We start from the raw sequence: 23,778 nt of genomic DNA, 5'->3' as shown, positions 1-23,778 counted from the left end.
GCAGGGCCCCGCTGAACACCGCGGAGACACCGCCTTCGCGCGCTCTGCCCCGCCTGACCCTCCTCAGCCGCCGTAAGCCGGCGGGACTCCGCCAGAGGGCGCAGCGACGCGCTCGCGCCGAGGAATCGAAACGAAACCACCGGTAAGAAAACCAATCCGCTTCGAGCTTACTGAGCGGAAGCCCGCCCCCCCGCCGCTTCCCAGAGCCAATCGGGGGGCAGCATGCCTTAGGGGTTGCCCCTTCCTCCCCACTGGCGCCATGGCTGCCACCACGAGCTGTCGCCGCGTCGCCCTCGGCGGTTTGGCTGTTGGCGGCGGGGCCGCGGCGCGATGGCGGCGGCTACTGGTGCCGGACGGCTGCGTGCGGCGGCTGCCGGGGCCCGGGCCCTGCCGCACCGTGACGGTGGATGTGGGGGACAGGTGAGGGGCACCCCGCGCTCTGAGGAGCGGCGGGGTGGCGTTAGGCTGCGCCTTGTACCGGGGCTGCGGAGCGGCTGTCGGCCCGGGGGACTCGGTGAAGAGAGCTGTCCGGGGCGCACGGGGCAACAAACGTGAGGAGAAATTGCCGCTGGCGTCGCTGCGTGCTGTCCCTCTTTCGCAGCGGGTGAACAGCAGGTGTCTGTGAGGGAGAATGTGCTGCAGCTGTGGTGGGAAAAGGTGTTTTGCGGGCGTACAAGCGGCTCCCCGGTTTTGTGAGGGCACAGCAGGTGTGCGCTTGCTTTTTCTGTTGGCAAGACTAAAACCCAGCTTGAACAAGTGGCGGATTCATTTTCCAGTGTGCGCGGAGTGTTTTGTTTCTGTGTTACTTCAGGTGACATCCAGTGTGGCTGTCTTCATTCAAGGTGGAAAAGGCAGGACATTTGAGGCAAAAGCACATTAAAGTTAAGGGTATTTGGTGGCTTTTGGTCAAAGCCTTTCAATTCCCATATGCCACGAGGGGTTTTTTGTCTAATATGAGGTGTAGTTTACATTCTGTACAGTTGATGCTGTCGATGAATGCAGACGTTACTGGAAAATTTACTTGACTTCAGCATGAGTAATAGATTATTTCTTTCTGATAGAAAGATGGAAATGTCTTCTGGAAAGCTTGCGAGGTTTGCTGACGGATCTGCGGTTGTTCAGGTGAAAAAAAATTATTTGCACAACTTGAAAATTTCTGTATCTGCACTCATTGTTGCGACATCAGAGCCTATTAAAAAAATATAGAGCCTCAGGTGGCAATTTAATCCCTAATGAATGTATAGCTGTGTTTTTTAGGAAAAAAAGTTTTATTTAAAAGAAAAAATGTAATGGTGTGAAGCATAGATTTATGTGGTGGTTTCCGTCAAAGAATATTCCAGAGTTCTAGTTTCTGAATAAGTTTAAGACTTCAGACAATATTTTGTTTGCAGGTAACTTCAATTTTTTATTTTTTTTGTCTTAATCCAGCTAGGTGACACAGCAGTAATGGTCACAGCAGTCAGTAAAACTAAGCCTTCTGCATCTCAGTTTATGCCATTAGTGGTAAGTGCTAATGACAGAATTAGTTTTGTCATAATCAGGGGTAGCCTTATATGTAGTAATCGTTAAATGGTAGAGTTCAAGATGCTGGGCGGATATAGCAGACCACAGACCCCGAACTTCAGAACGGCAGTATATGATAAGATGACGAGACCTGTGGATGAGGCATGAGCACTGGATGTTATCTACCTTGACTTCAGCAAGGCTTTCCACAAAAGCCGTGTGAACATTGTCCACCACAGCATCCACATTCAGGCAGTGTATTTTAGATGTGGGGAAAACTGGTTGGGTTATGAGTCTCAAAAGGCTGTGATTATTAAGCTTTAACTTCAAGCTCTTCAGTGAGCTCTTCAGGGGTCTATCCTGGAACACAGCCTGTTTCATACTTGTAGCAGTGATCTGGAATTCCTGCTCATCCAGTTTGCAGATGACACCACACTGCAGGGGTGCAGATGGCCTACTCAGAAGCAGGGCTGCTGTCTGGAGGGACCAGGGGCAGGAGGAATGGGCTGACGGGAATGTTATGAAATTCTGTAAGGCCGAACAAAGCCCTGAACTTGGGGTGCATTAGTGCCCTGCAATAGTTCAGGCTGGGGCTGACTGATGGGGCAGTCCATATATGCCACAGAACGGAGGGGCCATTTGGGCATCAAGACAGCCTTGAATAATGTCATCTGAATTCAGACTTGACCCTGCTCTGAGCAGGGGATTGGATTATAGACTTTGGAGGTGTCCCTTCTACCCTGAATGATTCTGTGGCTCTAAGTAAACTGTTGTGTTAAGGAATCACTGTTTTGTTTTTAAAAGGTTGACTACCGTCAGAAAGCTGCTGCAGCAGGAAGAATTCCTACAAACTATTTAAGAAGAGAACTTGGTTCCACTGATAAAGAAATTCTTACAAGCAGAGTAATAGGTAGACTGAAATATTCTATTTACAATGTCTTTTAAATATGTTGTAATATCCTCATGAATGTTTGAAAATATGGTAATTTATAACTGCGGTTTGCAGAGTTTATTGTTTTGACATTACTGCAGAAACAGACTTGTAGTTTCTTGCTTATTGGTACTGATTTTTAAAATGATACATCAACTGGGGCTGTGTGCCTATTCCTTTATATATAAGCCTGGATTCCAATAAATCTTGTCACCTCTGTTCATATCAAGCTCTCGTGCTAACTGCAGAGATGTTACCTCTGCAGTTGGACATTTCTCTGAACAAGTGGAGGAGACAACCAAACTAAACTGAAATACAGAGGCAGACTTACTGATTGATACTCACTCTCTCCCTCTTGGTCCTGCTTGAAAAGTGATCTCCATTTATGAATAAGATAATACCTTGAAAGTCAACATTTATACAAAACTGATGTCAGATACATCAGCATCTGAAGACAGTGATGAAAAGAATTAGGAGAGGGAATAGCCTATAAGGCCTAGGCTGTTACGCAGTCCTGTGCACTTTGGACTGAAATAAGTAGGAAATCTGCATTGTGGATATAATGCAATATTGAGAACATGTATGCTTTTGTTGCTTTAATTTTTTGGAGGACTGTGTCTTTTCATTGAAGATATTTCTGGTCAAATACTATTTAATAGATTATTTGTATCCTAAAGCACAGAAAACTTCTTCAGTGTTTTTACCTTGTGTTACCTGACAGTGGGTATGCTCACTCAAATAACTCTTACTTCACTCTGAGTGCTATTGACATTTTAGAATTGATTGTCATGCTAAATTTACTTCTGAGTTCTCTGCCTTTTTTGTTTGTTTGGGTCTTCCATGTAAACCATTTTATGGTTTTTGTGGGGTTATTACACAAGACAAACTGAATGCTAACTACTGGAAGCTGAATACTTCTTAGACTTTGAATATTTTTTTTCCAGATCGGTCAATCAGACCTCTCTTCCCAGTGGGCTACTTTTACGATACACAGGTAGGTCATGCTTGCTGTCCCTAACTATAGCTACCTTCAGAATGGAAAACTTGGGTATATCAATGGAAAATTTCATGTGATGTAGGCACTGTTTTAAGATAAAAAATTTTCATTATCTTCCAGGAGGGGTTTAAACTCTGAAAAACAGTCTAATATTCTAATGCTGCTTTTTAGTTTGTCATCTCCTTGCCTTAAATTACTTTTCTTCCGTGCTAGTTTCCAAATTCTATTGTAGAGGTACAGGAACAAAATTCAAATATCCTCTGTACAATAGAGGAAAGAAAGGCTGATAGTATATGTTATATATGATATGATACTCTACACTCTGTGAGCTTTCTAGTTTAAATACCTGAACAAATTTTCATTTGCAGTATAGACATGTACAAATACATAGAATGTTTTGTTATATTGTCCTTACGTTTGTAGTGACAGCTAATAAAAATGTATACATCAAAATTATTCATTGTCTTTTATCTTATGCCAGATCCTTTGTAATCTTTTAGCAGTAGATGGTGTCAATGACCCTGATGTTCTGGCAATTAATGGAGGTAAGATGACTGATAAAAACTACTGCTTATGTGTGATTTAATGCGATCCATTTTTTTTCTAACACAGATTTTTATCTCCTCATTCTAGCTTCTGCAGCACTTGCATTATCTGATATCCCATGGAATGGTCCTATTGGTAAGTAAATATTTTCAAGTGACGGATGATTTGAGTAATAGAAGACTTAGACCACAGTTCATGCTTTTTTATCAAGAGCCTGAATCTAAAATCCGCTGTCTTTTATTTCAAGTATTGAATGGAATTTTACAATGGATAGGATTGTTGCACTTCAAAGCATTATTTTTTCCTGGACTAAATATACTTTGGAAGGATTTATAATCCAGAAGTAGTATGGTGTAGAGAACAGTAACTTAATTTTTTCTTTAGAGAAACTTGGGTCTTGAAAAGCCCAATTGTTCAGAAAATAGGCACATAAGAATACTTTTTCTCCAGGAACTCAGGAAGAGCTTTATTCCATTGTGACTATTTTGGGGAAAGAGAAGCCAAGATCTAGCCCAGAACAAATACTCAGCTGTATTTTTCCTTTCACCTGCCTTTTTTTCTAGAAAATATGTGCTTAAATGACTAAAAAAACCCCAACCAGTAGACTTACAGCCTTGTGTATAATGCTACATAGCTTTATATACCCTGCCCTGTAACACTACCCAAAAGAAGTTCAAGAAGAGCTAATTTTGCATTACAGATTTTTTCTTAATATATAGCTAATGTGCTAATATTTTTAAAAATCCATAGCTTTAATTATTGGTTTTACATGTATAATTTTCAAAGTAAAATGATACTTTAAAGAACTTCCTTATTATAATAATTCTCTGGAGTTTCTTTGTAGGTGCAGTAAGGGTAGGACTGGTTGATGGAGAAACTGTCATCAATCCAACTCGAAAACAGATGTCTTCTAGTACTTTAAATTTAGTTGTTGCTGGAGCTCAGCAAAATCAAGTTGGTAAGTAGGTTAATAGTATCTGTTGAGTGTTTGAAAATCAACTAGGTGCCTCTGCAGATATTTCCCTAATTTTGAAACTTGTATTTTCACACAGGAATAAACAACAATGCGTTAGGTAACTTTTGTTAGGTAAATTTAGTTATATTTATGCAGTTTAATATTATTCTGTATTTCCTCAGCTGAATTAGATTGCTAATGAACAATAAAATAGTAATTTACTTAATTTTTAACTTTTCTTTGATAGTTATGTTGGAAGCAACTGCCGAGAATATATTGCAACAAGACTTCTGTCATGCCATCAAAGTAGGGGTGAAGCATACCCAGCAAATAATCCAGGGAATTCAACAACTAGTGAAAGAACGGGGTGTTGTCAAGAGAACTGTTCAGAAGTTATTTGTTGCTCCTGAAGAGATTGTGGAATGTGCAAATAAGTAAGTTCAGATCAAATAATGTTGATCTAAATTCTGTTAAATGACTCAATGCTTATTTAACAATTATTTAATTTGATGAGCTCTAGGCAGATAGTTTGGGGGTTTTGTTTAACAAAAGAGCATGTTTTGAATGGTCAGATTCAAAATGCATTGGTTGGTGCATTTTCCGTAGAAACTTAGGAATATGGCCTTCAACTCTCCTGTTTTATACTTGGTAAGAAAAACAGGGCAAAACAAATACTGTGAAAAACCCAGTGAAGATAGTGTAATTTAATATGCCATTCTCGTGGCGTGGTGACAAGAGGAGTCAGGATGTTAGCGTGTATGAGCCTTGCTGTGGAAGTGATAACTCGTTTCAGAGAGGTGGCAGGAGAACAGGCAGGCAGGACAGACAGCTGGAGCTAGTAATGTTTATAAAATGTCAGTCTCATGCTTTCATACTGCTGATGAAAACAAACATTTAGTCCTCAAAATAAACAAGCAGGTTTTAAGCTCTGTTTTAAAAAATGCTTTCTTTTCTTCCAAAAGACTTGCTTCTAACAAGATCTATGCGGTGTTCACAGATTCTAGCCATGATAAAGTAAGTAATCACTTCAAACATGATATAATTATTTTTTAATTAATATAATCATGAAACTGTAGTAAGATTTAGTTCTTTCTCCTATTGTTAATGAAAACTCTTCTCCTTCTCTGCATATATTTGCAATAGTAATAATAAATTACTCTGTAAATTCTTACCTACCAGAATATTTGTTTGCAGTACATTGAGATGGAGACTCCTCTTCCAAGGAGTCACATGGAAAAGAATGAGGGGAAACAGCCACTAATTACTCCTGGGGAGATTCCGTTTGGACACAAGAGGAAAATTCTTCACAATGAGACAATCAGCCATTGGAATCGTCTCCCCAGGGAAGCAGTGAATTCCCCAGCATTGGGCATCTTTAAGATTCAGCTGGACAGGATGCTGGGCCATTTTTAGACAGTGCTTTTGTCAGAAGGGTTTTGACTAGATAACCCTCGAGGTCCCTTCCACTCTGGTATTCTATGATAATGGATCTTTGAATTTGTGTGACAATCCTGTTGCTTATTGCTTGAGTTTTACAGAATTTTAAAACAAAGAGAAACCTGACAATCCAAACCTCTTTTGTTACTCTGCCCTGGAGAGTTAACTAGTTGCAAATCCTGTGTTCTAGATTTCTAGAGATGAAGCAATTAACAAAATACGGCTTGAAACAGAAGAACAGTTGAAAGGTATTTCTGTTTTCTTAATACGTAGAGAATGCTTGAATGGAGCAGCACTACTTCGTGTGCTCTTTGTTGGTCAAGCTATTTTAGTAAAAGTTCTACGAAATCAATTTTCCAACTTCAGATGCATTATTATTTTAATTTTTTATACCCAGAAAAATTTCCAGAGGCTGAGCCTTTTGAAATCATGGAATCTTTCAATGTGGTTTCAAAGGATATTTTTAGAAATCTTGCTCTGAATGAATATAGAAGGTAAATATATCAAACTCCTACTGAATAATATTTCTGTCAACTTTTAATCCAACACTGTAGTTCCATTGATCTCATAATTTCTGCTTGTAACTTTAGGTGTGATGGGAGAGATTTGACTTCGCTCAGAGATATTAAATGTGAAGTGAACATGTTTAAAATGCTTCATGGATCAGCCTTATTTCAGAGAGGTCAAACACAGGTAGTGTCTTTAAGCATTAGAAATCATAAATTAATTTATTAAAAGCTGGAAGTTTTGTATATTTCATTTAAATGTATAGTTTCATTTTTCTTCACATTCAAATAGTAATAACTAGAAAACAGCCAGCTTAGATTTAATCTAAATACATCAAAGTCTGTTAAGACAATTGATAAAGCTTGGCTCCTTGCTATGTTAACAGCACAGATATTAGGATAAAATTCTAAGTGTATGTGCCCAGAAAGAGTCTAGTAAATGTTACTGCATCATCAGACCTTCTGAAGAATGTCTAGTAACCAAAGCTAGAAGCCGTAAGGCTTCCCCTTGTTGAGTTCAGGTTGGCACATTTGGGGCATTTTTGGTTGGTTGGGTTTTATCGTGGGGGCAGGTTGTTTGAGAAGAAAGCTTTACAATTCAGTATGGCTTAAAGTAAAATTGCTTGTTAATAAAGTAGGTCCAAATTCATCTCTCTGTCATCCTTCTATGTAGACTTTTATGTTAAAGATACGTGTTGAAAGAAAAGTATTTCATGTAAAATACAGTCCTCTTCATTTTTAGAATGGGTGACTCATTTAATGGGTATGTAGAGCAATACTAAATTATGCGTGTCTTGAGAAGTCTTTTTGAAAGAAACTTCATATGTAACCTGGAATAAATAGGGAAATCGTACGCCCAAAAAATCACATTAATGAGAATTTTTTCTCTTCTTTGCTAGAAGTGTCAGGTGTGTTGGGTGGATTGAATTAAGACTTTATGCAAGATTTGGTCTTTTGTATTTTCACAGCTGATTTTCCTAGAAGACTGCCAGCTATTGATCTGACTTATTACAGGGTACATGGGTTGTTGCAAAGAGTGATTTACTCCTCAGTGTTGTTCCCTCTTAACCACTGAAAATAATACAAGCTGCAGGTTCATGTGATAAACAGGCTTGCTCTTTTGCACAACATTGTGGCTGCATCTAGCCCTGGCTCTTAAATGAAGCAGTTTGGTTTCTTAATGAACACGCTGTTCTATGCTTCTAACAGGTTAAGAAGCATTAGATTAGTATTTTAGAATGTGATCACTTGTAAGACCATATAATCTTTACAGATATGAATAAGTTTGTGCAATGAAGGGGAAAAAAAGAGAGTTTGCAGGAGTGATAGGTGATGGCATAATATTTGTTGCTGAAGTTGTTCTTTTAGATTCTTCATAAGCAGTAAATTGTGAAAGGTGGAAGTGTTTAACAGCAGTTTATTTACCCTCTATTTTAGGTTCTCTGTACAGTTACGTTTGACTCTATAGAATCAAGCGTAAAATCAGATCTTATCTCAACAGCAGTGAGGTATGTATATCTTTTTTGGTGTTTTCTCAGTAGTAATAAAAGAGGATGAGAGCACTTGGGCACATCTGATAAAAGTTCCTTGAACTTTGACATTCATTAGGACAGGAAAAACGTGTAAAGTTAGACTTTGAAGTGGTCTGTTTTCAAGAGATCTTGGCAATTGTTTTTTTGTTAATGTGACGTTAATTCCATAGACATACATTTGAATTTGGAGAGTATTACAAGTAATGTCCAGTTTGGTTTTGAGAGGAAAAAAAAATAGCGAATTACTCTTGTATCTGTAAAACCGTTAAGTCTCTTTAAATAAAACAATTGATGAAAGCTGGCTCTCTCTGTTCCATGTATTTATCAGCATACTTGGAACTTGATAATTATTCTGCTCATTTAATCTATTTATCACAAGTTTAATGTTTGATGATTAACACATGAGGTTTTTTCTTTGTAGACTATGCTTTCTATTTGTTTACTATGTAGAAAAACCTTAGGAAGAATGTGGGTGATGAGTAAATCTATTGGTTTGTTGTTTTGGCTGGGTATATTTGTAAGCATAACTGAATATAATCTTATGTATTACCTACTGTATGTAAGACTTGTTTGGTTGCTCTTTTGTGATATGGCCTTGTTTTTAATTAATAGTGGAATAAAAGATAAAAACTTCATGCTGCATTATGAGGTGAGTTTTGCTGTGTCACAGTTTTCTGCATCCTTCACAGAAGGACTTAATGTTTTGCTTTTAAAGGTGAAATTGATCCCTTCCCAGGATAAAACATTTTAGCTAATACACAGATAATTCGTAATTGTATAATTCGTATGTGAATTTATACTGCAGTTTATCAACAACAGTGCTGTTTTCTTAAGAAAGTACAAGACAATTTGTAAATTGCCATTTTCTACAGCCTTTTTAATATCTTAACATTAGGTTAGCCCCTTAAGAATGGGTAATTACTGAAAGCAGCATTAACCTGCTCTATTATGTTTACTAAACTCTATTAATATGTTTAACTGACACAATACACCAGTAGTAAATAAGTGCTTTTACATCTTGGGCCTCTCTCAGCCTTTGAAACTTGCCCGCAGTATTTCATATACTGGCAACAGGCATATCTTGTTCCATTATCTATATGACGGAAACAAGATTTCTGATACATTGTTTGACAAGTTTAATTGGAGTAAGCTTGTTCATTGTTTCTCAGCTACCTTGCAGCTGCTTTATTCTCTTTTGTTCTGTGGAAGTAGAAATAAACACTACCTAAACTGGTCCTGGTTTGCAAACTAACTGATGCTAGTCATGTGGTGGTTTGATTTTTATTTATTTATTTGCTTATTTTATTATTATTTGGGTTTTACCTTGACATGCACCAAAGCTTCACGTTTTTCTTCCTAAGTGTATGTTTTCAAATGGAAAGAACCCCATACACTAGTGAATTTTCTGTGTACGCTTTTTTTTTTACTTCATAGTTTCCACCTTATGCAACTAATGAGATTGGCAAAGTTACTGGTATGAACAGAAGAGAACTTGGACATGGTAAGTTCAGGCTAGAGAAGTCCTATGCTGTAAGTTTTAATATTTTATCTGATTATTTTTATTTATGGATTACTTGGTGTCGTGCTTGTTGGTTTTTTTTGAACAGGTGCACTGGCAGAAAGAGCTTTGAAACCAGTTATTCCCCAGGATTTCCCATTCACAATACGAGTTACATCTGAAGTCTTAGAGTCAAATGGTATGATGATTTTTCTTATTTTGAACCTAGTGCTAGAGACTAAATTTCGTTCTTAAAAAAAGCTAGAGTTTGAAAAACTTGAGTTGTAGATATTTTAGGTAATAGATTTCATTTTTAACGTTCTTAATCTTGATAACTCTATTACCTGAAGTACTTAAAAATAGTCATGAACAATGGACCTTTCTTTCAGTTTCTATAACAATACATAATCGGTATGAGATGTAAACATTTTGAATTTATTTTGAGTTTAATAAAATGGTGTTTGGGGGCATTTTTATGCTACAGAGTAAGGAAAATAAATCGGCATGTATTAAGACCTATTCTTCAGTGTTTAGTCACAGCTGGTACCCTCACTGACTTAGAGGTAGCTTCTCCTGGCTGTCTGTATTTGTTCTTTCCCATCTGCCCAGTTTGGGAGAGAGCTATCCATTTCACCTTTCTGCAGATTTCCCTGTGTGGCAAGAAGCTCCCTGAGGTCCATCTCCTATTTCCTAGCACTGTAGTGAGATCAGGTAGCTGGGAGAAGGTGTTAGTGGAGAAAGGGATGGAGTCCTATTTGTGAGCTTCCTGTGAAGCCCACAGATTTCTTGTCTAGAATATCTAATATTAAACGTAATGCTTGTTAAGCTTTTTTTGTATCAGTGTTATGAAAGATTCGAACTATATTACCCATTTTTTGTTAAAAATGCTTCTGCTAAAGAAAATTTCTTAATTGCAGTTACTTATTGTAGTATTTATGTTGCTGCACAGTATTTTCTAGCTAGCAGCAAGTTCAATTTCAGACTGTCACTAAAGAATATCACTTGCAAATTTTGTTTCAGGTACTTTTGACAAATGTTTAATACTTCTTTTTCCCTGTATTCTAACTCTGTAGGGTCCTCTTCAATGGCTTCTGCGTGTGGTGGAAGTTTGGCATTAATGGATGCAGGTACAAAATATGACGCTTATGAGAATAAACTACATATGATAATGTGTTACAGGATTTGAAAATGACCAAAGTTTTTAAAAATGTGGTTTTATTTGCCACTATTAGGAGTTCCAATATCAAGTGCAGTGGCAGGTGTAGCAATAGGTCTCATTACCAAATGCAGTCTGGAAAAAGGAGATATTGAGGACTATCGTTTGCTGACAGACATTCTGGTGAGTGTTTCTAGCATCATTGTTGTTGCTGCTTAATTCTGTAAAATATTCTCTACGGCCTTCTTTTCTAATGTTTTTACCCAGTTAATTCTGGAACGTATGCTACTGAAAATATTGAGTAGTTTTATCTTTTCTGTTTTGTCTCCCAAATTCCTCCCTTATTTCAAAAAATCTCTATGAAATGTCCAATCGTGTTTCTTCTCCTTTTTTTTTTTTTTTAGTTATTTTTTTTAAGCTCTCATAAGGTCTCTCTTTCCAATGAATTTTGTCTTTTCTCTTTGGGGGAAAAAGACATAAGTCTTGAATACTTTAATTTACTGAAAAATACACTATATTGTACGGAGAATAAGCACTGGGCAAAGTTCCTGGTGGGCAGGGAGGGTGGCGATGCACATGACCACGCTGCTGCTGCTTCTTCCTGTGGCAGCCACTGATTGTACAAGATCAACTGTAGATCTGTTGTTCAGAAACTAGTCCACAAAAGCTCTTAATTTCTAAAGAGAGATAGGAACAGTGTTAATCCTGAACAGCAAAATAAGGCTGAAGGAAAACATGTGAGTCTCAGAAGTAAATCCAAGTCTGCAGAACTACTTTGAGGGTTATTGAAACCTAGAATGTACTTTTAGTACAATAGGGACTTGGTGCTGGGATAAAGTTACTCCAACTTGCTTTCTTTCTGTTTGTGCTGGTAGGGAATTGAAGATTACTATGGTGATATGGATTTTAAGATGGCGGGTACTAATAAAGGAATAACTGCCTTGCAGGTATTGTAACGCTAAATCTTCCTAAAGTGAAACTCTGAGAATGTATCTGAGAAAGCTTTCCTTGTGTATTAATGTCACTTAACTCTTCTCATATTAGGTTGATTTAAAACTGCCAGGAATACCAATAAAAATTGTAATGGAAGCAATTCAGCAAGCTACAGGTAGGTCAGTGTTTGTATTTGCACCCGTTTTATCATATTAAAAGATGAATTGTATTAAATTCTAAGTTCTATGAAACTAAATAATATATTACTAATTTTTTGTTCTCATTGTGGAAAAAAGCTGCTACCTTTGAAAAACTGGTCTGGTTTGGGTGTTGGCTGTTTCACATCAATATAGGAGTTTCATACAAAATAAAAAGCTTTTTGTGTCAGAGGAGAGCATTCAATCTCCCAAAAGCCGGGCCCTTCCCACCACACTTAGATTTCATATTATTGTATGTAATGTCAGTGAAAGTGTCTGCTGTTCCTAGAGGTTACGTTTTATTAAAACAAAATAAAAAGTTTGATACTAATGTTCACCAGTTGAGCGCCATGGGTAACTTGTTTTGAAAAACTGCAATAAAACTAGTGGCATAGCAAAGGTGGAGCAGGGGGGAACTTGTACAAAAGAGCAACATCAGGGATGAGGAATGTATTATGAAATATTTACATTTATCTTGGATTTGACTGATAACAAGTACAATATTATTAAGCCACATCAGTTTATATTTTTTTTTTCGTATTTTATTCAAATCATACATGGGAAGTTGGGGGGAAAAAAGGTATGCTCTTTGCTGTGCAGTAAATCAGTAGAAAGGGTTGTTAAAAATAAGCTCCAAACTAACTTTAAATAACTTCAGACCAATTTTTAAATGTCTCTTGAGCAGTGAGTTCTTAGAACTTAAATTCTAAGTCTGTGTCGTCTGAGGGAGTTCATGGTTAAGATCTAGCAGCTTGATATCCTATGAGTAACTGGTAGTAAAGGCTGAAGTGCAGCTTTGAGCACTGAAACTCTCGATTGCTTTTAACTGGTGAAAGTTGGGAGAGGGAGGAGCCATCTGTTGTTAGTGAAACATATGAAGGGTTTCCCTAACACCCAAGTGGATTAGCACTTGCATAAAAACATCCTATTATGTGACACTTTTTAAATCCAACAGAATAATCTTATAAAAAAACAGCAGAATATTTCTCATTTACCATAAATTCAGCTATGTTTACTATTGAAATTTACTACCTGTATTGATGTGTACAGCTAAAATATTCTTGAGCCATATGAAAAAATGAAGCTATAAGCTTCAATAAGGATTTAACTAGTTAGAAAAGAAAATTTTCAACTTGCTTGTAATAGCAACGTTTCAGTAAGAAAACGCTTATTAAAATGCGAGAACTAGTAAGTTCTATTCAGTGGTGTATCACTTCAAGCAGCTCAGCTAAAGTTCCAGGCCAGTGTGTCATAACTTAACTATCAAAGCTACACTTGGTTGCTCTTACCAGCACTCTGATTTATTTAAATACCCTGAAACTGTATGTGATGTTCTAGGCTGCATAAAATCAATAAATGTGCTGAAAGCACAAGTTTTGTATACAAAACAAATGTATACATACAGAGCAGAATGTTGTACTGCAACAACCATGTGCTATCTGACATGCATTAAGTTACTGTGATAAACTCTCAAGTTAGGCAGGAGGCAGATTTTATGAATATCTGTTCATAAAACATCTATTTCATAACTAAAACTGCATAAATTTATTTTAATCTTATATGAAACTTTTTTTTCCCTCCTTCCCTCCCCCCCCCAGCTGCAAAGAGGGAGATTTTACAAATTATGAACCAAACGCTGGCAAAACCCAGACCTAACAGAAAAGAAAGTGGACCAGTTGTAGGTAATGTTAGTTGTATATTGATGTGAATTCATATATTTTTATAATTACCTCTTTAACATCAAGGTGCTGCTTAAAACAGCTTTTTTTAGTGAATGTTTGTTTCATGTTTCTGCCCCTGCCCCATGAAGTTATTTTTCCTTTAGGTATTTTGAGGTGAATTTTGGGGGGTTTTATTGTCATGTGGGGCAGCACTGTACTATTTCACTCTAAACCAGAAAACAGAATTAAACTGAAGTTATGTGACGCTCACAAAATCAGAATGGATACGGATGTCAATATTTTTATGGCTTAAGGTAATTTACACTCATCAAAGTACTTGTATTCTATGTTTTCATTTATTTCAATTCTTAAATGTAATTACATCAATGTTCAGCAAATAATGAAGTAGCTATAGAAGATTAAAACCTAAATGAATTACTTATTTTATGTGATACCTTTTCAAGATTATCTTATTTAGCATTTCAAAGTAGTTTTAAATGTTCTTTCAGAAACTATCCATGTTCCATTATCAAAAAGATTAAGATTCATTGGTCCTGGGGCCTATAATTTGAAAAAACTTCAAGCACAGACTGGTAAGACATTCTTGCTTCCTGTGATAATTTATCTTAGTGTGTTATTAGCTTGTCTTCTCTATGTGAATACTACTAGTGTGGAGTTTTAACTGGTTTTTGTAGATTTTGGTAGCACAGGTATTATTAGCACAGCTATTGTTGAACCTTAATGCTATCTTTATGCCCTTTCAAAACTGGAATTAGCCAAAAACTTCCAAAATTGTTCTGTAGACCACCTCCATAAAACTGGTGTTTGTGCTTCAGCAGCAACAACCCAATAAGTAGACAGGAAGAACTATTAAGAGAAAAGGGTATTCTTAATTTGAGCTTTATGCTGCAGACTGCAAAACAGTATTTGCCTTTGTTTTCAGACTTGCATGTTTAGCAGTTGCAGTGCTCAGTACAAACTGAGTCTGCAGTATCTTGGTAGGAGATGCATGTGTTCAGAAGAGCTAGGTGAAGCTCACTTCAGCTACGCTTGGTTGTGTAGATTCTCTCTGTAAAAGTGCTTGCAATTTGTTTTACAGCAGGAATTACCACAATTTTGGTGAACATGTGATGGTATTTTTCAGGGCTTACAGAAGAGGCCATTAAAGGTTCATCTAGGCCCAGATAGTGTTGATTGAAAGATGTGAGGTCTAGCAAGTCTAATCATGAATATGCCGAAGTGTAGACCAAATCTGTGCAGCTTCTCTTCCAATGAACTAAAGCCTCTTTTGTTGTGGTTAAGAGAGGGCATTGAGCTCTTCCCTACAGTGTACATCAACTGTTTTCCTGGGATTCCCTGAAGAGCTTGTATACATTAACATGCTGGCTTGTGTTAGACATCCAGCTTGCCTATCATGTTGCAGAAGTGACCTGTACTGGGGCTTAAACTGGTAGTGAGTAGTGTGACAAAAGTTTCCTGACCTTGTTGTATTTCATGGCATAAATTATTTGTTTTCACAGTGGTTTGTCCTGCCTGGCCTATAGCATGAAATGCAAAGTCAATGCCTTTGTTGCCACCATTACGTGAATAGGGCAATTGATTCTTTGGCTGAGGTCAATGCAGCCTGACAGGTTGCTTCAAATTAGGCCTATACCTTGATATTGTGGTTGCCCTCAGAAATGAATAAATGGAATCGGTGAAGTATTAAGTATTTCTGAGAGACTACACTACTAAAACCTTTTGTTCAAACCAGTGAAATTAGACATTGCCCACCCTTACTGTGTCTCAGAGTGATGAAGGTAATGTTCAACCGATAGCTGTGGTAGCAGATGTGAATTTCTGCTTTGATATTAAGTACATCAGACTTGTTTTATGAACACTTCTTTGTAAATGTAAATTCTTTTCTTTTATTGCTTAACACAGTAAATCTTTTTCACTTGTTTCTTACTTCTAGAAAGCTAAAAACTAAAAAACGCTGGTATCTATAGAGTATTAAGTAGATGTTCTGCTTCAACTGCTTTGGTCTTGAAACTCTTAACGCCCTGGTTAGTTTGATTAGTGCTCCTCAGGGGATTGGGATGGAGAAAATGGGGGAAAAAAATCGTACTTCCCTCTGGTTGCAAGCCTATGCAGTCTAGCCAGAAAACTAATGTAGAGGTATAAAGAATTTTACAATGCAATCTTACTGTGTTCTGGCTCTGGAAGACTTTAATTTCCATCAGCTATTAATGAAAGCTGTAGTTTTACTAAAGATCTGTGAAGTTCATTCATAGAAGCTGAGATTCTTTCATAATACCAAAATTTTTTCAAGAATTTTTTTTCCTGCCATAAAAGGATTATTATAATAATATTGTGTTACTGTATGGAACACTAGTTTGTCCAGGTATTTGGCAAGTATACCTGTAATGTGGTTTCTGTTCAGTTGCACATAAAGCTGTCCAATGCCTCATCTGATGAAGATAATCTGAAATTATTAGGACTGAGATCTTAATGAGTCTGTAGAAAATAATTTTGCTCTTTGCAAGTCTTTACTGAATGTAACTTTTCTGCTTGCTGAAACGATAGCAGTAAATCCTCTCAAATTCTATTCCTAAGGTGTAACTTTAAGTCAGCTGGATGAAGAGACATATTCTGTGTTTGCCCCCACGCCTAGTGCTATGCATGAAGCAAGAGAATTTATCCACGAAATCTGCAAAGATGATGTAAGCACAGGCTTTTGATGTTAGCTTTTCGGTTTCGTTTTGTGAGTTTACGTCTTACTGTTCACTTTGGTGGTTTTTTTTTTCCCCACCCCCTACAGCAAGAAGTTAACTTGGAATTTGGCGCAGTTTATACAGCTACAATAACTGAAATAAGGTATGAAAACTGCTCTGGAGTTTAAGTAGAATTTAGCTTATTTACATAGCTATATTCCTGGTAACTAAGTGTCATGTAAAATAATTGATTTTTAAGGATGTGAGACTTATGCTGATGCTAATGTTTCAAAATAAGGCTGTTTATTTTTGCTGCTTGTTTAGTTATTGTAATGTCTCTAAGTTACAAAACCTAAGGTCTTTTTTAATCTTCATGTCTGAGAGACATGGTAGGAATTTGCTTTTCACTTTTTGATCCAACATTTGTCTTGCAAAAATTACATACACTTTTTGCATGGTGCTTATTACTGAAACACACTGTCCTGAAATAAGTAATTTCCATCCACTTCCAATTAAGGAAAAACGAGTGGACATGTTATGGTTGATAAAAGATTTTTCCAAAAGGGAGGAGTGAAATCTTGTTTATGAAAAGTTTACTAATGTTTGCTTTGGGGTCAATGTGCAGCATACAATACCTACAGATTTCTACTAAAGTATTTTGAAATAATCGTGCTGTTTTCTGTTGCAGAGATTCTGGAGTAATGGTAAAATTGTATTCAAACATGACTCCAGTGTTACTTCATAATTCACAACTTGATCAAAGAAAGGTAATACATGCTTAAACAGGTATAACTTAGACACTTTGTTTTTAATCAATTCTCAATAAACTTAGTTTGCATTAACTGTAACACAGATACTGTTGTTTTATAGTCAATTTTCATGTTAAAAGCTGTGTTGGATTAGCAGCACCTTTCTGTTTAACCTCTGCTTGCCCTGTACTTAAAGATGCAAACAATCTAACTATATGCCTGCTACAAACCTACTGTTTATGCTTTTATGCATATCACAAAGTTCTTTAGAGCTGCAGTACCCTTTTCTATGTAACATTTAGAAACCTGTTTTTCATACAGTAGTGTTGAGCCACTATGATTGTCTGAAGTTAGCATGAGGAATCCCTAAAGGAAGGAAATTATATAACTAACCTTATTAAATTAATTACACTGAAATAAACTTTCCTGAAAAATTTTTCTTTGTTCTAGATTAAGCATCCTAGTGCCCTGGGATTAGAAGTTGGACAAGAAATTCAGGTAGCTATTCTTTTTTAACTTAAAGTGCAAACAAACTGTTGCTCATATTTTAGAATTTGTGTGAATTTTTTGTGTTTATGAAGAAAATATTCTGCCATACCAGTTTCCCTTTCTGTGCTAGTTAAAGGTCTGATCATTTCAAATGCGATTTATTTAGTGTCATACTCTTGCTGTCTACACACCACATTAATTTGACAGACCAATATTGGCTAAACAGTGCCTATTGTTTCTGGCTTTTTTAGCATCATACTGGGGGGGAGTGGGGCAGGGGGGGAACAGAGGACAAAAAACCCACAAAACACCACCTATTAACGAAAAATGCTACTCCCAGCTCTTTAAGTTGGTCAGTCTTAAAATGATTTGTTTTCTTAACAGGTTAAATACTTTGGACGTGATCCAACTGATGGTAGAATGAGGCTTTCACGTAAAATTCTACAGTCACCAGCCACAACTGTTCTTAAAACCCTACCTGACAAAAACAGTGTTGTCCTGGGAGGTACTGTTCCACAGTCATCTACTTCATCCCAGTGACAAGTAAGACCATAGGAACAACTTAAGGGGACTCAGTACTGCATTTTCTTTACAACTATTGTAAATAATTATATCAATATGTTGGCGTTTTTTATACTGTACGGTTACCCTTCGGTGGTGGGCAAATAGTGCTTGCCAGTTATGTTGCAGCATGTTGTAAGTTAGCAAGTGCTCTTTCACATGCTGTGGTCATAAAGAGCTTGATATTGTAAAATTGGTTCAAATGACTTGACAGTTTCAAGCATCTTAGACAGTCTACTTTCTCCAGAACAAATTTATTTGTTAATCTACAACATCTATATAAGCATTCCCTCTTCTCTGTCGTACCGCTATTTTTTTTAAAGGGGAAGGGAAAAAAAAAAAAGGCAGGGTAGGAGAAGAAAAAAAAAAAGCTGCTTTTTTTGAAAATTTTTAATCAATTAGTGGAGTCAATTACCCAGAGCTCTTCCCTAGAACTAGTTTCCCAGCATGTGTTTGCCTGTCAATAGACTTATGCCTAATCTTTTCCCAGAATGGTTGTATACTTTTTTTTTTTTCCTTGGGAAGCTACTAGAACAGGAGAATGTCTGATAGTAAAATCAAGAGCAGTTACACAGTGAAATTGGCAAATGGAAATGCAACTCATCAATGATAACTTAAGGCAATCTGTGACAGTCTTCTAGGAATGATTCACAACACTAGAAGAGATTAAAATTCACTGAATAAATGTATGGTTTCTTAAGAAATGTTTTTGAATGTCATGCCTTGATAACTAGTTGGTTATGGACTATTCTCCATCTCTTTCAGGAAAAAAGCATGGTAGTTCATCAAAATACAAGTGACCTTTGCTAGAATCTGTTGATGTCTTCGCAATAATCTACAGATGGATGGTAGTGAACCATATTTTTAGAATGCTTAAAGGTGATGTGGAACTTGAAAGTCTTTGAATTGATTAAAAACTTTTAAAATAAAACCAGAAACAACCAATGCTCTTGTGTAGCAAGGGTGAGATGAGAATCTAAGAAAGTGGAATGGTATAGACGGAAAAGCAGATTAATTTCAGTGCTTAAGATTCTTCTCACTATCATGTCAAAATAAAAATGTAAAGATGAGAAGCCAGTATTTAACAATTATTTCCTAGAAGGAATTATCCTGTATACTTGCTTGAGTGGCACACTTGGCCAAAGTTTTACGGGCTTTTGAGTGTACAGGATCTTATGTTTTGCTCAACATTTCAGACTTCAGAGATACCACCTTTACACGTTCAACACTTTTTTTTTTAGATAAATAAATTGATAACTGTCATAGGGTTCAGACTTGCTAAAATACCTGAGCAGAAGAGGGACACTGAATTTTAAAATATATAGATAAAAATAATTGTTTTGGCATAAACAATTGATGTGATAAATCTTCCCCCTAAGACAGCCTCATTAGGACTGTCAGAATTCCTCTATCGTTTACGTTCCACCAGTGGGTTTACTGGTTTGTTTTAGACTTCAAAACGTTTCCCAGAGGCTCGTGAGAACTACTTGTTTTTCTGCTGTGAGGTACAGACTAAAAATCAAAGAGGTGTCCCTTCTGATGTTCACCAATTTGTATGCAGACCTAATAAGAAAAGTGGCTTCCCACGTGATGGCAAGTGTGCTCTGAACCTCCTGAAAGCAAAAAAACAAAGTGCTGGGGAGAAGAAAAATGTGAATGTATGGTAAAAATTACTTTTTTAAACTAAGTTAAAATATTAAAGAAGAAAGAAATGACTGGCCTGCTTCTTTCTAGTTGTCTGTCTTTCATCGTGTAAGATTGAAAAAGTTTGCCTTAGCAATGTTTTCTGCTTCTTTGAGGACTGTATTGTTATTTCTTAGTAAGAATTCTCATGTCCTTGCTTACTATGATTTAATTGACTGTTATGTCATTCATTACGTATCCTGGACAGCTTAATGAAATTATCTAGGCAAATTATTTAGGCACTTGAAAAGTGCCTAAACACAAGCTGACATGTTTCCATTTCTCCTAACTGTTCTCAGAAACTGACAAACCCCACCACCACCACCACCACCAATCTAAGTGGTTTTCCAAGGTTTTGTTGTAGAATAATTTCTGTAGGGCTACTTTTTCTAGTAGAACAGATGCAATAGGACTAGATGCTCTAGTTACAAAATACCATATAAAATACTGACTTTGGAGGTTTGTGGGGTTTTTTTGCTAGCACATTACCAGTAGGATGCTTGCATTAGAATCTGTGAAACTGATGATTTAGGAGCCAAAAGAATCCCATTCTTTCCTGTAAAGGTATTCTCTTGCTTACAGTAACAGAAGTATTAATGCTTTGTGTGATAGGTGGTCTTGATAAATCAACTCTTAAAGTGCTAGGGGGGTTTCTGTTAAATAACAAAGTAGGAAAAAGGTTGTATGTTCTTGTAGCAGAACCTGTATAGTCAACCTGACTTTCTGCACTTATAACAAGTTTTAGGCCCTGTGGGAAGGGGTGGGGGAAAAAAAAATACACTTGATAGTAGTCTGGGAGGAGCACAAACGAGCTGCTCTTACCTGAGGAGAGCAGCTCAATGGGAGCCAAGAATTGAGTAAGTGTGTGGTACACAGAACATCCCTGGAGGGGAAGGCAGGCTGGCTTCAGATGTCCTGAGTTCACCCGAGAGCTGACAGTAGTGGCAGGTTGGACCCTGGCAGGAGGTACTTGACTCTCAGATGATACCAGCTGTGTCAGAGTGCAGCTAGGTTAATAGTGCTTGAGAGAGCAAGCTCAGCCCTGTTGTAGTAGCTGTTTTTTCACGTTTGCAATAGTGATTTTTGTCTCAACTGCCCTAGATAATTAGCTTCTGTAATGACCCATCTTAAATGCAGCCATTGAAAAGAATTGCTTTGGAAAGTGAAGCTGGGCATTTGCAGCATTACACCAGGTCAGGAGGGCTAGAAATGCATTTATTTGACAAAGCTGAAATTTTCAGAGACAAAGCATCAGGAACTGGGGTATCTTTAAATGCCAACAATAAATATTAAAAGTGCTATAATAAAAGCATAAGAGCTGGCCTAATTGTACTACTGGGATTACATGCCAGAGGGAATGAATGATATGGTCTTTTAATTTCAGTCCAAGAAATATTAAGTGATTTAGGTATGAGTTGTCTGTCTCACTTCTGAAAACAACAAAAAAATTAAACTCCCTGCTGCTCCAAGTTGTGATACCTGATGACTTGCTCTGTCTGCAGCCTACCCTAACAAAATTCTATGTTTTGATGAAGAACAGAACTCTACCTTACAGCTAGATCTTGTCACTTTTGTGATAATGGGGAGGAGAGGTGAGCTACTGGCAGGTGCAAGTCACAATGAAAAAGTGCTGCTGTGCTTTCTCTGAACCTTGCAATGCAGAGATTCAAATTTATTGCTTTCCTGGTTTTGTATTTATGCTGGTTTTAAATTAGATATGTAAGAGCTGTTGGGGCAAGTCTTGCATATATTCTTCAGGCAAAGCTCCCCCGAGTTGATGTGCTTTCTTAATTGGTATATATGACAAGATCATGCTGCAGTTCCTAGCATCCTAGGCTGCAAAGTCCTGGATGCTGTTCTGTGCAAAAAGGAGCCCCCTGTCTGAGTGAATGCAGTCTGTGTGTATTCTGAAGTGGCATTTTCCCATAGAGGTCACCAATTTCATGCCTGGAGAGGTCACAGATTAATTTCATAGCTTAGGCAGAAGAAACAGTTTTTCATGGCAATTCTGGCTTGGGTATCTCCTATACTCCTGTAGCTGTTCACCATGGTAGATAAGAATTTACTCCAGAGTCTTCTGCTGTGGTTTCTTGCTGTTCTGCATATTTGGAGAAGTAGTGCATTTAATCTTGAGTAGGAGAGGTCATGCTTAATTTTATGCATCTGGTTTGAAGAGCTGAAGAGCGTGCGCAGGGAAGTCTTGCAGAGGGAAGAAAAGTTTGTGAATGGCAGATGTCCTGAAGCAGCAATATGCTGTGACCATTTGGTTTCGTGTTTCTTCTTATTTTTTTTTTTTCTGCCTCAGTGAAAGCTTAGTAAAATATGCCCTATGTGTAAAACCTTGAGAGGATCAGGCCATGTAATGCAGACAAGGCCACTAACGTGTAGCAGGGAAGGCTTGTGTGGAACTCAACTGTAAACTGCTTGATGTGAGACTCAAACCACAGTTGGTGAAACCACTAACATCATGTGGCCTTTTGTACAGTTAATGATATATTTATGTGTAATGATAAGATGCACGTATCTTAAAGTATGTTCCTGTAATGTATACAGCTAAAGGCAGGTGTATATGACAGTTCTCAGAGGCATATCTTAGAGTAGCTGTCTTCTGCAAAGAAAAGTCATGGTTGTGCGTCTTCAGTGGCCCCTGTTAAAAATTAAAATAAGGGTTTGATAGAGATTGAGCCCTAGTTCTGCAGAAGCCTATTAAGGGTGCTTCTCTTAACGTTTCTTAGAGGTGGATTGTTTTGCAGATGTGGGCTGACTGCTCCCTGCCTCTTGAGGAATGTAAAAGACACTTCAGCAGTTCAGCTACGCCAGTGCAGCTGGTTGAAAACTGTACCCAGCAATGCTCAGGGGCGGTCACCCTCGGTGTGCTGCATGGCAGTACGTCTTACAAAGGCCTGTCAGAATGAATGTCAGAGCGAGAGCTGAAGCTTAACATTAACATCTATGTAACACTTCCAAATCTGCCTGGAGAATGTTTTTCTAATGTATGGGAAAGTTGCACATAGTTACTTAAGGTGGTGCATTGTGTGGTAAACTTTTTCTTTCCCTTCATCTAGACCAAGATTGAACTTACACCAGCGAAACACCAGTCTCATAAGAAAGAGCTATACTGGTGTGACTGCTTACTCCTTCAGACAAGGGCTGGAACGGCCTTGCCTTGTCTGGGGGTGAGACATGCCCTGGCCTGGAGGGCACTTCCCTGCCCCTCTCGCTGCCCCCTCAGAGCCAGAGGGATTTTGTCCTGAGGCACATCCAGGCTTCCCCTTCTCCCAATGGGCCCCGCTGTTTCACACAGCTTGGCCTCTTGCCCGCTTTTGTCTCCTCTTCCCCTGTTCCTATCTGAATGCTAACATATAACTTTTTTTGTTAGTACAGAGGAAGGCTTTTAGGCTGGAAAACCAGGGTTTGTGTGCTCCACAGTGCCTGGAAAGTGGTCTGCCTTAAATTGTACTGTGTTTGTAAGACCTAATTGAAGGTGTTTCTTGAATTGCGAAGCTTCACTGGGCAGCTTCAGCTGTAGCCCCAACCCCCCCATACAGCTCTACCAAGCACGGGAACTGGCACCAGAACAGACGTTACGGTGCAGGCATGACTGTGGGCCCTGCGGTGGCCAAGGGGCACAGCAGCTCCGGGAGATGCTACGGAATAACCTTGCTGCCGTTCGGTGCTCGCAAAGGACACCATTTTCCTGCAGCCCCTCGCCCTGCCTGCGCTGCAAGCGGAGCTGTTACAGCTGCCCCTC

At 37.9% G+C, this 23,778-nt stretch overlaps 1 protein-coding gene across 1 annotated transcript; it reads left to right on the top strand.

Annotated features, from left to right (window-relative positions):
* Positions 1 to 227: 227 nt before the first annotated feature.
* On the top strand, positions 228 to 19,649 carry PNPT1 (polyribonucleotide nucleotidyltransferase 1). Its single transcript, XM_040612020.1, has 29 exons — positions 228 to 420; positions 1,062 to 1,122; positions 1,429 to 1,503; positions 2,308 to 2,413; positions 3,379 to 3,428; positions 3,913 to 3,976; positions 4,065 to 4,112; positions 4,822 to 4,935; positions 5,180 to 5,366; positions 5,895 to 5,946; positions 6,560 to 6,617; positions 6,767 to 6,863; positions 6,960 to 7,062; positions 8,313 to 8,383; positions 9,020 to 9,056; positions 9,842 to 9,908; positions 10,015 to 10,104; positions 10,979 to 11,032; positions 11,138 to 11,244; positions 11,937 to 12,008; positions 12,106 to 12,169; positions 13,790 to 13,873; positions 14,362 to 14,445; positions 16,448 to 16,554; positions 16,653 to 16,708; positions 17,234 to 17,312; positions 17,745 to 17,792; positions 18,168 to 18,326; positions 19,110 to 19,649. Exons 1-28 carry the CDS (start codon positions 260 to 262, stop codon positions 18,321 to 18,323), a joined length of 2,352 nt encoding a protein of 783 aa, XP_040467954.1. The 5' UTR covers positions 228 to 259; the 3' UTR covers positions 18,324 to 18,326; positions 19,110 to 19,649.
* The last annotated feature ends 4,129 nt before the right edge of the window (positions 19,650 to 23,778 follow it).

Source organism: Falco naumanni, chromosome 12 (genome assembly GCF_017639655.2).
Source record: "Falco naumanni isolate bFalNau1 chromosome 12, bFalNau1.pat, whole genome shotgun sequence".
NCBI lineage: Eukaryota > Metazoa > Chordata > Aves > Falconiformes > Falconidae > Falco > Falco naumanni.
Note: the sequence above shows the minus strand (reverse complement) of the source record. Positions and strands in the feature narration are given on the sequence as shown.

Coding starts and splice junctions, on each gene's coding strand:
- PNPT1 (XM_040612020.1), top strand. CDS start 260: ATGGCTGCCACCACGAGCTGTCGCCGCGTCGCCCTCGGCGGTTTGGCT. Junction 9,909..10,014: donor CAGAAGAGAACTTGGACATG/GTAAGTTCAGGC, acceptor TTTTTTGAACAG/GTGCACTGGCAGAAAGAGCT. Junction 14,446..16,447: donor AAAACTTCAAGCACAGACTG/GTAAGACATTCT, acceptor TCTATTCCTAAG/GTGTAACTTTAAGTCAGCTG.